A 12,548-nucleotide genomic window follows, 5' to 3' on the forward strand; every position below is an offset into this window, starting at 1 on the left:
AACATTAAAAATTAGTTAGAGGAGAAACTAGGACAGAGGACAATTTTTTTTTGCAGAAACATCAAAGATCCCTGTCTGATCTACATTCTACATTATTCGCTTCTTCTTCATTCATGTTCTAGCATCTTCATGGAACCGATCCACAGAACTCTTCCCGTTTAAACCCTGTTCGCCCGTCCATGTTCAAGCCACAGCGGAAGTTATAAGCAGATGCTTGGTGAAGTGCAGTTTTAATGCCTTAAAAAAATGTTATAGTAAAAAAAAAAACCTCTGAATATTAGAAGTTTAATTATTTGTACAATCACAGATAAAAATTGATACGTAAAAACAGGTCAGTAAAGTGCACAGGGGGACAAACAGCAATTTCTTCAATAACAATAGTTTAGGAGTGCGTTAAAAAGAGACTTTATGACAATAAATAAATAAATCACACTTTTTGGAGTACGGCACAACCAGACACGGGTGGTGAGCTGTTTATTCCCAAAAATCCCCGTAAGCATGTTTTTTTTTATAACTTATTATTAATGTTATTAAAGGTAGATGTAAGTTCTGTATGGGTTCCACATCTTGAGTTCTATCGCCACATTGTTCTTGTTGTGAGTGGAGTTGACTTCAGCTTCTCTACTCAGAGCTCTCATGGGCACCGTTGGCTACGCCGGGGCTGCTGGGAGACTCGGGCACCTCGCCCGTCACCACCACCACCCGGATCCCCTGCAGCCAGTGCTGCCTGGCGTCTTCGCTCTCCGCTGCGAAGCTGTGGGTGAATTTCGACCTGCCGAGGCGGAAGCTCCAGGGTGGCTCCTCCTCCACCTTCGGGATCGTTGACTGGACCTTCACATCCTACAGCAGAGAAAGACAACAAAAACTGAATTTTGCAGTATGACACTGCAGAATGTATCTTTCTTTTCTGTCGCTCTATACAGGTAGATATTTTATACACACCCAGTACTCTAATAAAGAACAAGAATGGGCCAAAACAATGCCAGGAAAAGGAAACTGAAGTCTGCTGAATGCATCCTGTTAAATACGACCATTAAATGTTAACCTGATTTATTTTGTTATAATGGCTGTCAGAGTGCACAGTGCCGCTTTGATCTGAGGAACCACAGACAGACAGAACAGAATGTGACTGATTACGCAATATTTTAAAAATAGATAAGCTGAATTAAAACTCAGATTTATCAGGGTTGAATTAAAGCTCTGATCACCTGAGTGTTGGTGTTGGTAGTGGGTGTGGTGTTTGTGTAGATTACATTAACATTTAAGGCATTTAGCAGACGCCCTTACCGAGAGTGACTTACAATCATATGTCACAGGGACAGTCCCCCCCTGGAGACACTCAGGGTTAAGTGTCTTGCTCAGGGACACAATGGTAGTAAGTGGGGTTTGAACCCGGGTCTTCTGGTTCATAGGCGAGTGTGTTGCCCACTAGGCTACTACCACCCTTTTTAAAGAAGTGCAGAGAATACAGGGACGCTGTGCTCCACCTGGGCGTGTCATGAGGAGGGTTAATTACACACAAACAAAAAGGTCCGTGTGGGTAGTTGGTCAGTTAATATTCTGTATGCACATTCACATACATATGACTGACATTGATTATTAATTTCCGGTTTATGACCGAGGAACTCCCCTGGCCAACAGGCCCTCCTACGGGTGAGGGGGTTGAAGGGCTCACTGCATTTCATGCACATAGTCACCTTCATGCACCCTTGTCCCTTATCCAGCGAGGGCCACATCTACCCAGCTGTTCAGGAAAACTCAAGACTCTGAAATAACTGAAGAAGCTCAGAAATTACACATGAGGCTACGCAGTGAAGAAGGTTTTATGTAGGTCTTGAAAGCGGACAAGGCTGCTACTACAAAAGTAATGAAGTCCATCGGATAACTGCATGATGAATATTCATCAGTTTAAAATACAGATAACACGCAGATAAGAGTCAAACAGAAAAGAAGACCTACAGAGACATTCTGCACCTCTCTGGCTGCACTTTTGAAGGTCTCATCCTTCTGCTGGACTGAGTCTCTTGGAAAGTCTATAAAAATATCATGTCCTAGATTAACATTGATAAGCACTCAGTGCCAGTTTGTCCTTCACAAATTAAGCCTAGACTTTTGGAATGGACTGCTACTGTCTTTTGGTCTAGGACTGGGCTTAACGCATGAACGAGACCCTCAAATATTTTTTTCATGAACAGAGAGCTTCATAAAGATTACAGTTAACTTAATCCAGTCCACTTTATCTTGCTGGGGACTAAAACCGGAAAAACGAAACGTATTTCTGACGTTGTAGGCGTCATCCGCAGAACCCAGAACTCACGTTGTCCTCAGGTGGCCTGCAGCTCCAGGATCCTCTCCTTGCAGGACACCTGGAAGGCGTGAGGGTAGTCGTCATTGTGGGTCTCCAGCACCTTCATGCCCTTGACCGTAATCTGTGTGTTAAACGTATACCGCCGGCCGACCGGGCTAAAATTAGGTACACATTACAGGAGCATGTTGCTGGACCGATTAAACAGACGATAATAACTGTCAAGGAGTTCAGGTCATCAGTATACCACCAAACCTCTGTCGATCATAATAACGAGGTTAACCAGATCTCACCAGGAAGAGGTATCTCTCCATGGATGACGTGTTCCTGGCTGCCAAATGGAGGATCTGTCCCTCTTTGATGAGCTCATTAGGCGGGTTGACTATGTCCTCCTTTCCCCCAAGCATCAATACGATGGCTGCTGGTACAATACTTCAACATTTAGGATCTGGCAACGCTGCTCTGTATGCTGCAGCTCCAGGATCCTCTCTTTGCAGGACACCTGGAAGGCGTGAGGGTACCTCGGCGGCACCTCGGCGGTTCAGGATTTGAACCTTCTGATAACCTTCAGTCTGATTGAACTACCTGCCAACATTCACATACCTTAATAATTTAATACCAACTCTTCTGTGCAGAATAGCATTCCATGACAGAAACTTCATCATAAATATCACTGTGTAAAAGTATTTATATTCTTCACCTATAGTACAGGCCAAACGTTTGGACACACCTTCTCATTCAATGTGTTTCACTTTATTTTAGATTCTAACTGAAGGCATCAAAACTATGAATGAACACATGTGGAGTTATGTACTTAATAAAAAGTGGAGACCTGACCTCCAGTCACCGGACCTGAACCAAGTCGAGATGGTTTGGGGTGAGCTGGACCGCAGAGTGAAGGCAAAGTAAATGACAATAAAGAAAACACTGAATGAGAAGGTGTGTTGAAACTTTTGGCCTGTACTGTATTTGCCCGCAAAGATGGTCAGACAATAAAATACGACTTGACTTGGCATTAAGGTGCCCCATCTCTTGCTAAGTACGAAATCAGATGCATTTATTTCCATGTGTTGGAAGACGCAGAATAAAGAAGTGAAGGTACAGAAATAGGAAAATAAAATTAATAACACCACTAGGGGGCGACAGAGACCAAATATTAAATACTGGCAGGTGTCCTAAAATATCCCCCAAAAGGGAATATATAGAGGATAATACTATAAACGCAATATGTTTCTTGTCTCATGACAACTTTTTTTTTATCTTTGCCTTGTGATTGTTTTTGTCTTTTCTTTTTGCTGTTGTCAGGATGCGGTTGCTGATTTGGCCATAGCTCCGGCAGAACCGGCAGTCTCACCTCCATCTCCTCCTCCGAACCCGTCCAGGGCGCAGAAGCTCATGCTGGACTTAAAGCGCGGCCAATTCCAGCTAAAATAATCCCACTTATTATCTCCACGTACGTAACACGCGCTCGAAGTGTTGTGGTCGTTACTCTTCCGTCCAAATTTCCCACATTTTCGAATTCGAACCATACGTAGCCCGCTGATTGAAAAGTACTGAATGAAAAAAACCCCACTAAGAACCGCCCACCGGTGTGACGTCAGAGTAAAGGAAATATGCAACCCACCTGTCCCTGCACAAGGGGCTCCCACAAAGGGATCCTGGGGTCCCGTGTGTCTTTTTAGGGTTAATCCCTGTTTCTTAATTCTCCACGTTTATCCAGATTCAGCAGGACGGGGGGTCTTGCTGCGCTCAGACAGATATTTTTTTTATTTATTCATTTTTGCATAACTGAGGGACAGTAAAAACACGGAGTGGGGAACCGTGGTAATACTTACAGTCTATGTTTGGGTTGTATTCATTTTACAGGGCTAGTGGCTGAGACCCAGGTCCCAGGTTACTACCATCGTGTCCCTGAGCAAGACAGTGAACCCTGAGTGTCTCCAGGGGGGGGAATGTCCCTGTCACTACTGATTGTAAGGCGCTCTGGTTAAGGGCGTTTTTTGGTAAATGTTGCGCTGTAGATCTGTGAAAACGTGCGACGTGACCTAAACATGTCAGGAGTTCAGGGTGCTGAACACATTTACTTGATTATAGAATAGCTAATAAATCATGGCGGTGAGGTTCTGCGACAGCGCGCACGATGAAGAACATTAGTCTGTGCGCGTCACAGTCGGTTCGAAACGTCGGTACAACAGTGGACCAGAAAATCTATAAGAAAAACCGGCCTATGAATAAAAATCGCACGAATCCATCACAATTTATTGAATTCAAGTACACCAGACACTGCAAGTGTGCCAAAAAATTCGAAACGTGTCACCTATGTCACGTGTTTGACCTACACTGCAGGGGCCTGGGGGCACGTGGTGCACCTCTGTGCGCTTTGGAGAGGTTTAGGTACCCGTTTACGCGGGTGAAATGGAGGCCCCCGGCCGCGTTCGCCGACCCGGGGTCGATGTAATACGAAGTGTAAGACGGCCGAGAATGAAAATGAGTCGCCGGGAACGTCGACAACCGCGACGTCACCCCGTTTCGACGCCGGGTAGGAACGCAGGCCCGAGATCGCGACGTTCCCACTGAGTTTACGCACCGAGGCTGTGCGGACGCGACGAATCGTGTCACTGCATGGGGCTGCCGGGGGCGACATCAACTACCAAAATGTGTCATAAACTGTCCCAACTGCGTGGTAACGAATGAACATTTCGCTCATCTCCCCCTCTCTGTCGCCAAGGAGATAATGGTGTCCAGACTGTTTGTCCTCTATATACAAAACGCCCCACGATGAAAATATCGCCGTCCGGTAAGCAGTGGTTAATATATAATTTGGACCATATGGCACTTTAAAATACATCCTTTATTTCCGAAGCGCTTCGATCCATGTGGACCCAGTTAATGATGCCCAATTAGTCATTAAACAGTCCCGAAACACGAAGCCGGCGCGGATTCCCATTGGCTAATATTTGCTCTTCAAATATTTAAATGAAACGTTTACAACGCAGTTTATCTGTTGTGCCAGACAAGGGACATCTGCGACGGGCTTTTGGCCTCCTTATTTTCTGAACGCAAAACCCCAGTTGGTCCCTCCATCCTCTCCACTCCGACTCTATTTGTTCACGCGCGACGAGAAAATGTAATAAAAGGGGCTGCGTGACGGATTTATGATTTATCAAAAGCACCTTACCATATGGCGGTCGACTTCAGAACAGATTTTCAAATGTTTGTTCTGTTTTTATCTTTTCTTTTTAAAGAAAGAAAGGGATTAAGCAGCGCGAGCGCCATGTGGGATGCTCGAGTCACGTGACCAGGCTCTGCTGCGACCCTCCACCGCCCTGAGGGGTTTACACCAGAAATCCATTCTAAAAATCTGCCCCCACCCCACTTTGATAAATGCCCGTTTCATTAAATTAGTCTAATTGACTTAATTCGGCCAAGGGTTCCAAAGCACATTCCAAATTTCTCCTCTTTCCCAGTTCCGAAAGTGCAGCTTCGGCCTCCTGCCTTTTGCCAGGATCACCGCAGGCACTGTCAGGCGCATGTCCACAGAGCTAAAATAGTGGCTGATCCGGAATCCTCACTTAAACTGATCAACTCAACAACAATACACTTCCAGCCTTATGCACCTGATAGCGTACTGACCATTTTGCACAACTCTGCTCTTTTTTGCACATTTCTGCATATTTTGCACATGTTTGTCTTGTCTTGTGTGTCCTGCATCCAACATTTGCACTTACAAGCATCCTACATGATGTTGTCCAGTTATGTCCTGTTCATTGTACAGAAAAGTTTAACTTTTCTCTTATACAAATCTGTACAGTGTTTAAGTTTTAGTTTTTAGTTTTATATTTTTTGTTTAGTGTGTCCATACATATATATATATTTCTTATATGATTGCACTACGGGGGTCTGCGTGAAAAAATTATTTCAATACACTCTCTCCCGGCTCGGGTCCTGTGGTGGTCGCAACACCGTACATGAGATGGACCCAAAAAATTTGGCCGCCTTTCAAAAAGTACAACAAACCAAATCAACGAAATCCTTCCCGGGATTCCCCCAAATTTTCAGCTTGTCAGGACATTAATATATATATATATATATATTTTAATCTCCTACATGCTCCCAATCAAATGGCATGCAGGTCAGGAGGTCAAACTGGTCCAAAAGTGATGCAGTCTGGTAGGACAAGGTTGTGGCCTAGTGCAGGAGTCACCAACCCTGGTCCATGGCTGCCCACTGCTCACCAAGGGTGATGGTTAAAAGCAGAGTCGCCGTGTGCTGTGTCGCAATGACAAAAGCAATCACAAAGGGACAGATACAAAAAAAACCCCCAAAAAACATCCAATTTAAAAGCAGGCCGCCTCGCGTCATACATTTGGGCTCGAGTGTTTACACGTGACGTCACCGCGATAAGCGCGCCGCGCGCGTACTTGAGAGGGCGCGCGCGCGACGTCTCGGCGCCTCGCGCTCCGGACGGACGGCGGTGCAGGTGAGCGGCGGCCTTTTAATCGCTCCGGTTATTTCTGATTTAGGTGAATTCATCTGCGCGAGATTATCCACTGTCACTGGGCACTTTTTCTTACAGGTCAGGAGATAAAAAAAAATACACACTCGCCTATGAGCCAGAAGACCCGGGTTCAAACCCCCCTTACTACCATTGTGTCCCTGAGCAAGAGACTTAACCCTTAGTGTCTCCAGGGGGGGACTGTCCCTGTAACTACTGATTGTAAGTCGCTCTGGATAAGGGCGTCTGGTAAATGCTGTAAATGTAAAGTTAAACTGATTGTCATTGTGAAACTGCAGCACAGCACATGGTGACACAACAAAATGTGTCCTCTGTTTTTAACCATCACCCTTGGTGAGCAGCCATGACAGGCACCCGGGGAGCAGTGTGTGGGGACAGTACTTTGCTCAGTGGTACCTTGGCGGTTCAGGGGTTCGAACTGGCAACCTTCGGATTACGGGGCCACTTCCTTAACTGCGAAAGATATAGGAGGACATTTGAAATACTTATAAACAAAAGTATAAAATTGTAAAGTCTGCAGTATCATGTTTTTTTTTGCCATAAAGTCCAGGGGTGGTTAATTTGATGAAACTCATACATTCATTTTTATAAACTTTATTCTAAGAGTAGAGTAAGAGACTAGCTCCTCTTCTAGTTTGTATTTAGAATTCAAATCTGCTCAATTGTGGATGAAAAATCAAATTCTCACTTATCATACGTAAGCGTTTATTCTTGTTCAGGGTTATTCTCAACCTATCCCTGGACCTTGGCACAGGGCGGGGCTACAGCCCACCTTAGACCTCTGTGAAGTTCTCTGGTCTCAGACCAAAGATGTGTGGCGCTACTGAGGACCTGGCAGATGAAGGTTTTAAACTTTTTTTTTTTTTTTACAAATTGAAAAACATGCAATAAAACAAAGATAACATTTAATTATTCTTTCTATAAAGGAAATAGTTCCATCAATCAGCTTGGAGGCGTGTTCCTGAACGGCCGCCCGCTTCCTGCCTATAAAAGGCGGATGATGGTTGAATTGGCGTCTGAAGGCGTGAGACCGTGCCAGATATCCCGGATTCTTCAGGTGGGATGTCTCACATGCATTTCAAAGGTTCCCTGCATGAATGTCCCTCTTAAAATTTCCCCTTTATCATTATTCGTTTTTTCCTTGCAGGTTTCGAACGGGTGCGTGAGCAAGATTTTAGGCAGATTCCAGAAAACGGGCCTCCTGGGTCCAAAGGCCACCGGCGGCAGCAGGCCTCGTCTCCTCACTCCTGACGTCATCGGCGCGATCATGCACCACAAGCACGCAAACCCGGCCATCTTTGCCTGGGAGATACGAGAGAAGCTGCTGGCAGGCCGTCCCAGCATGCACCAGAAGATCCCCAGCGTAAGAATGTTGGTGGATCAGGTGAAAGTGAAGTGATTAGTTGTCACGTGACGCAGCGCAGCACGCGGTGACACGACAAAATGCCTTGGCGAGCGGTGGGCAGCCATGACAGGCACCTGGGATTTGAACCAGCAACCCGCTTCCTTACCCGGGATGGCACCTGTTTTTTTTCCTTTTAAAGTGAAAGTGATTAGAAGATTAATTACGACGCCTTATTGTAAAAATAAAGGGAATCTAACATTGGTAACAGGGCACTTTTTAAAAAATCCGATGTCCCTGTTTAGTTTACAGAGATTTTTGTTGTTTTTATAGGTTTTTGAGTTTAGTTTCATTTGATTGTAACTTTCCTAAATTCATATTTTTTGTAGTCTTTTTATTTTTTTTAGAAATTCAGTATGGTAGTTCTGGGTGAAAGAGCCTTTTCAAGACACTGTATACTGTGCATGCTGTTTTATTGAGAATAAACCATGGACATCTTTTTGGCAGGTTTCCTCTATAAACAGGATCCTGAGGAAAGTTCAGATGGACCCTGGAACTGAACATGGCAGCCATGCAGGTGATTTGTAGGAGATCTGGAATAAGAGGGGCTTCTGGGTAAAATCACATCTATTTCCCATTTCTCTTTTTACTTCATACTAAATAGAAAATGGCAGGTTATCTTCGTTGGATGAGGGGAGTTGGGAGCCGAGTGCTGAGGAACCAGCAGAGGACCCACATCAGGCAGCAGTTTTAGAGCAAGGTTCATATCTGCTTCATATCTGCCTGCTTCATATCTCCACATCATTCCAGTCATAACAATGTTTTGATTCTTTCTCCACGACAGAATTTCTTCAGTATCACTATCCAGATATGTTCACGAGAGAGATGCTGGCTTCACAGGCTCATTTACCTGAAGGCACCATAACGGTAAAGCCCACAGCTTTGTGTAGTGAGGTTGTGTAAAGTTGCAGTCAGTATAATATTAAACATTATCTGCATTAATTGTTTATTCTCAGTCGTGGTTCTCAGACAGAAGAGTGACCTTGAGAAGAGTGTCTCCTACAGAACACGCTGATGTGGTTCATAAGGCGAGCATTGATGCAGGTTGAATAATCTATAATATACTAAAATGTATTACATTTTTAATTCTATACAGTTTATTCATTCGGGTTAATGCTGCCTTTTTTATTTTGGCAAGAACTGAAATACTATTATTGTTCCTTAAGTTTTTTCTTATTGTTACAAAATCTTTCTGAATTCTAATGATGCTTTTAGTTGTGTGTGTATGTGTATATGGCATAAATGGCAGGGAATAATTACACAAACTATATATATTTATATGATAATTATATTAATTATATATACTATTGTATGTCTGAAAATGTAAGTGTATTTTTGGAATATATTTTAATAGCTTATTATGATACATTGCTCAGAAATATGCACATGTAATAATTCCACTTCCCATAAATAAGAGAGATTAAATATTCAGTACATGATGTATAATAATTATTAATTAGTTATTTTTTATAACATTATAGATAACATTATGATACCATTTTTATAATCTTAACAGGTGCTGGCAGATTAGAGACTTTGGTCAATGGAGTTTCCCCCTTTTGCCTCCCTGCCCTAGCAGCCCAGCAGTCGGACCAGCCTGCTCAACTCGTCACCTGTCACCAGGTCCTCCAGGCGTCCCTGCAGGTCACTTCGGGAACGGCTCCACTCCCCCAGAGTTGGTGTGAAACCGCCGCTCCCCCGCCGCCTCACATCTACTGCGACTGCAGGACTGTGGTGCAACCGGCCCATCACCAGACAGCACGGTCCGCTTATCCACCGGGGTGTCACAAGCTGTAACAAAGACAAGTTGCAAAAAGTTAAAGTAATGTTATTGAGTAAAATGAACTAAGAAGTGTACATTTGGGAAATCAACGAAGACAATTTTGTTAATTCAACAAAACCACTTAAAACGGTTATAAATCAAGCATTGATTTTACTTAAATATTTTAGTACAAAGTTATAGGGAGCCATTTTTAAGCCATTTTATCCACTTTACACAGAAAAAAAACGAGGACTGTAGCACGAGCTTCCCAGAATGCTCCAGGATGATACTTCATAATTTAAAAAATTTCTGATGGTGAAGTTGTCCATGTATGCAGTTCTGGAGGATGAGGGGATGCTTTATGTCACATTGAGGTGTGAGGAGCAGTATTTCTACCGGCACGTAACTTTCAGTTGGAACTTGGTACAGAAATAGAAGAGCTAAAATATTGATGCCATTGTGCTAGTATCGAGCCAATACTGGTACCAACTTGGTAAACGTAGAATTGATATTTAGGATCGGTGCCTCTTTGTTCATCTTACTGGTGTGATTATTTGCTTTATTACACATAACATAATAGTGTTTTGTTTTGTTATACTTTATTAATCCTGAAGGAAATTGCTTCGCTGCTTTTAACCATCACCCTTGGTAAGCAGTGAGCAGTGTGGTGCTTTGCTCAGTGGCACCTTGGCGGACCGGGATTCGAACCGGCAACCTTCTGAGGTTGAAGTTTATTGTCATATGTACAAAGTACAGCATACAGAGCACAATGAAATTCTTACTTGAAAACCTCTCCCATGTAGACAGAACATAGAACATGATACATAGAAGACATAGAAGACAAAGTGCAGCAGCAATAAATAAGACACAGAAGGATATATCTAAGTTGCTAAGTTGCAAAAAAAGTGATAATTGACAGTGCAGTGCATACTATGTGTTGAATAGCCTGATGGCACTGGTATAGAAACTGTTCCTGAATCGTGTTGTGCGTGTGAATTGTCCTGAGTCTCTTGCCTGATGGCAGGAAAGTAAAAAGTGATTACGGGGCCCCTTTCTTAACCTGAGCTGATATAGCAGAGTTGTGATAGAATATTAATGCAAATAGTAAACTCATGCTGGATTGTGGAGTATCAGCTTCTGGGTCAAACTTGGAAATTTTTGAGCCATGAAGTAAATTGAGTCAAATCCAAAATGTATTTTAAGGTCAATCTCATTTTAATTGTGAGAATTCAGTACATTGAGTGTGTTGGACCTCTGTTGCTCTGTTAAAAGTAATCACAGCTAAATTAGTTTTGTTTACTTGCATTATTATTTAAAAGTTGAGTTTAATTAAATCCTCTGGTGAAATAAGTTGCCTTACTATTTTTGTTTTACTGTGCAGGAATGAGGCGTCCTGCACAGATTTGGCCCCTAGCACCCCGTCCCACAGCCATAACTACGGTCAGCTTGTCACACAGAGCTATTAATGAGCTTCGGATCAATTAGCGACCGGAATTTGGACCATTATGAGACTATTTTATAGAGACTATACATTTCAACAGTAGAGAGCAGCAGAGGAATGAAGATATATAGATATGATCCCATAGATGCAGATTGTTAGTTGTCTGGAACTACCTACCGACTCAGCCTTTTTTTGTTGATGTGTAATTATTTCTTACACCCAGGAGATGAACCTAAATGATGTTCATCATCATGGTTTTTACGATTGCACGATTGACAGCTCTCCTGCGCTCCACTTCTAATATGTGAATGATCCTCATGTCAGTACATTACACCACATCTTACACAGCCTTGGGAAAATATGACCAATCGTAAGTACTTACCCAATATTTTAGGAGTTTGTTGTGTCTTTATGTATGATTGTATTATTTATTATGGTATTATTTAAGTTTTATTGTATTTTTAAGACATTTATGTAATCATTTGTGTAATTCATGATGTTTTAAAATATCATCAAATATCTTGTCATTTGTCTTTTTTTATAATTTAATTTCATTTACAGCATTTATCGGATGCCCTTAACCAGAGTGACTAGTAGTTACAGGGACAGTCCCCCTGTAGACACCCTGGTTAAGTGCCCCAGGGTTAAGTGTCTTGCTCAGGGACACAACGGTAGTAAGTGGGGTGTGAACCTGGATCATCTGGTTCATAGGCGAGTGTCTTACCCGCTAGGCTACTTCCACCCTATCTAGCTGTGGCACAGTTTCCAGTGGTCTCAATTAAGGTTTACCTTCGACCCTTCAGCCTCAACCCTCAACCCAATAATCAGTGTATGTGTGATGATAGGTTTGCCTGTTTGAATTTAATGTCCATGCCATTCTAATGCTGTACATGCAGTAGTGTATCAGAGAGAGGAGGAGGGTTTGGTGTTTCTCTGGCCATATCTGTCCAGGTTGGGCCTGTGGAGACCCTCTCCCCCTGTAGGTTTTGGCCAGAGGCTCGCATACTTCTACACGGTAACTGAGCAAGATCAACACATGGATGCAGACCAGGATGCAGGATGCCTGATGTTATACCAGGGAGGTGCGCTGTTCCTTGCCAAACTTTTCCGAGGTCATGGCGA

General features: G+C 43.2%; 1 protein-coding gene across 1 annotated transcript; it reads left to right on the forward strand.

Moving 5' to 3' along the window:
• The first annotated feature begins 7,631 nt into the window (after positions 1 to 7,631).
• On the forward strand, positions 7,632 to 10,020 carry pax4 (paired box 4). The gene is made up of 5 exons (XM_028955265.1): positions 7,632 to 7,665; positions 7,748 to 7,878; positions 7,969 to 8,184; positions 8,671 to 8,740; positions 9,800 to 10,020. The coding sequence occupies exons 1-5, from the start codon at positions 7,632 to 7,634 to the stop codon at positions 10,018 to 10,020; spliced, it is 672 nt and encodes a 223-aa protein (XP_028811098.1).
• Positions 10,021 to 12,548: the final 2,528 nt, after the last annotated feature.

Source organism: Denticeps clupeoides, chromosome 15 (genome assembly GCF_900700375.1).
Source record: "Denticeps clupeoides chromosome 15, fDenClu1.1, whole genome shotgun sequence".
NCBI lineage: Eukaryota > Metazoa > Chordata > Actinopteri > Clupeiformes > Denticipitidae > Denticeps > Denticeps clupeoides.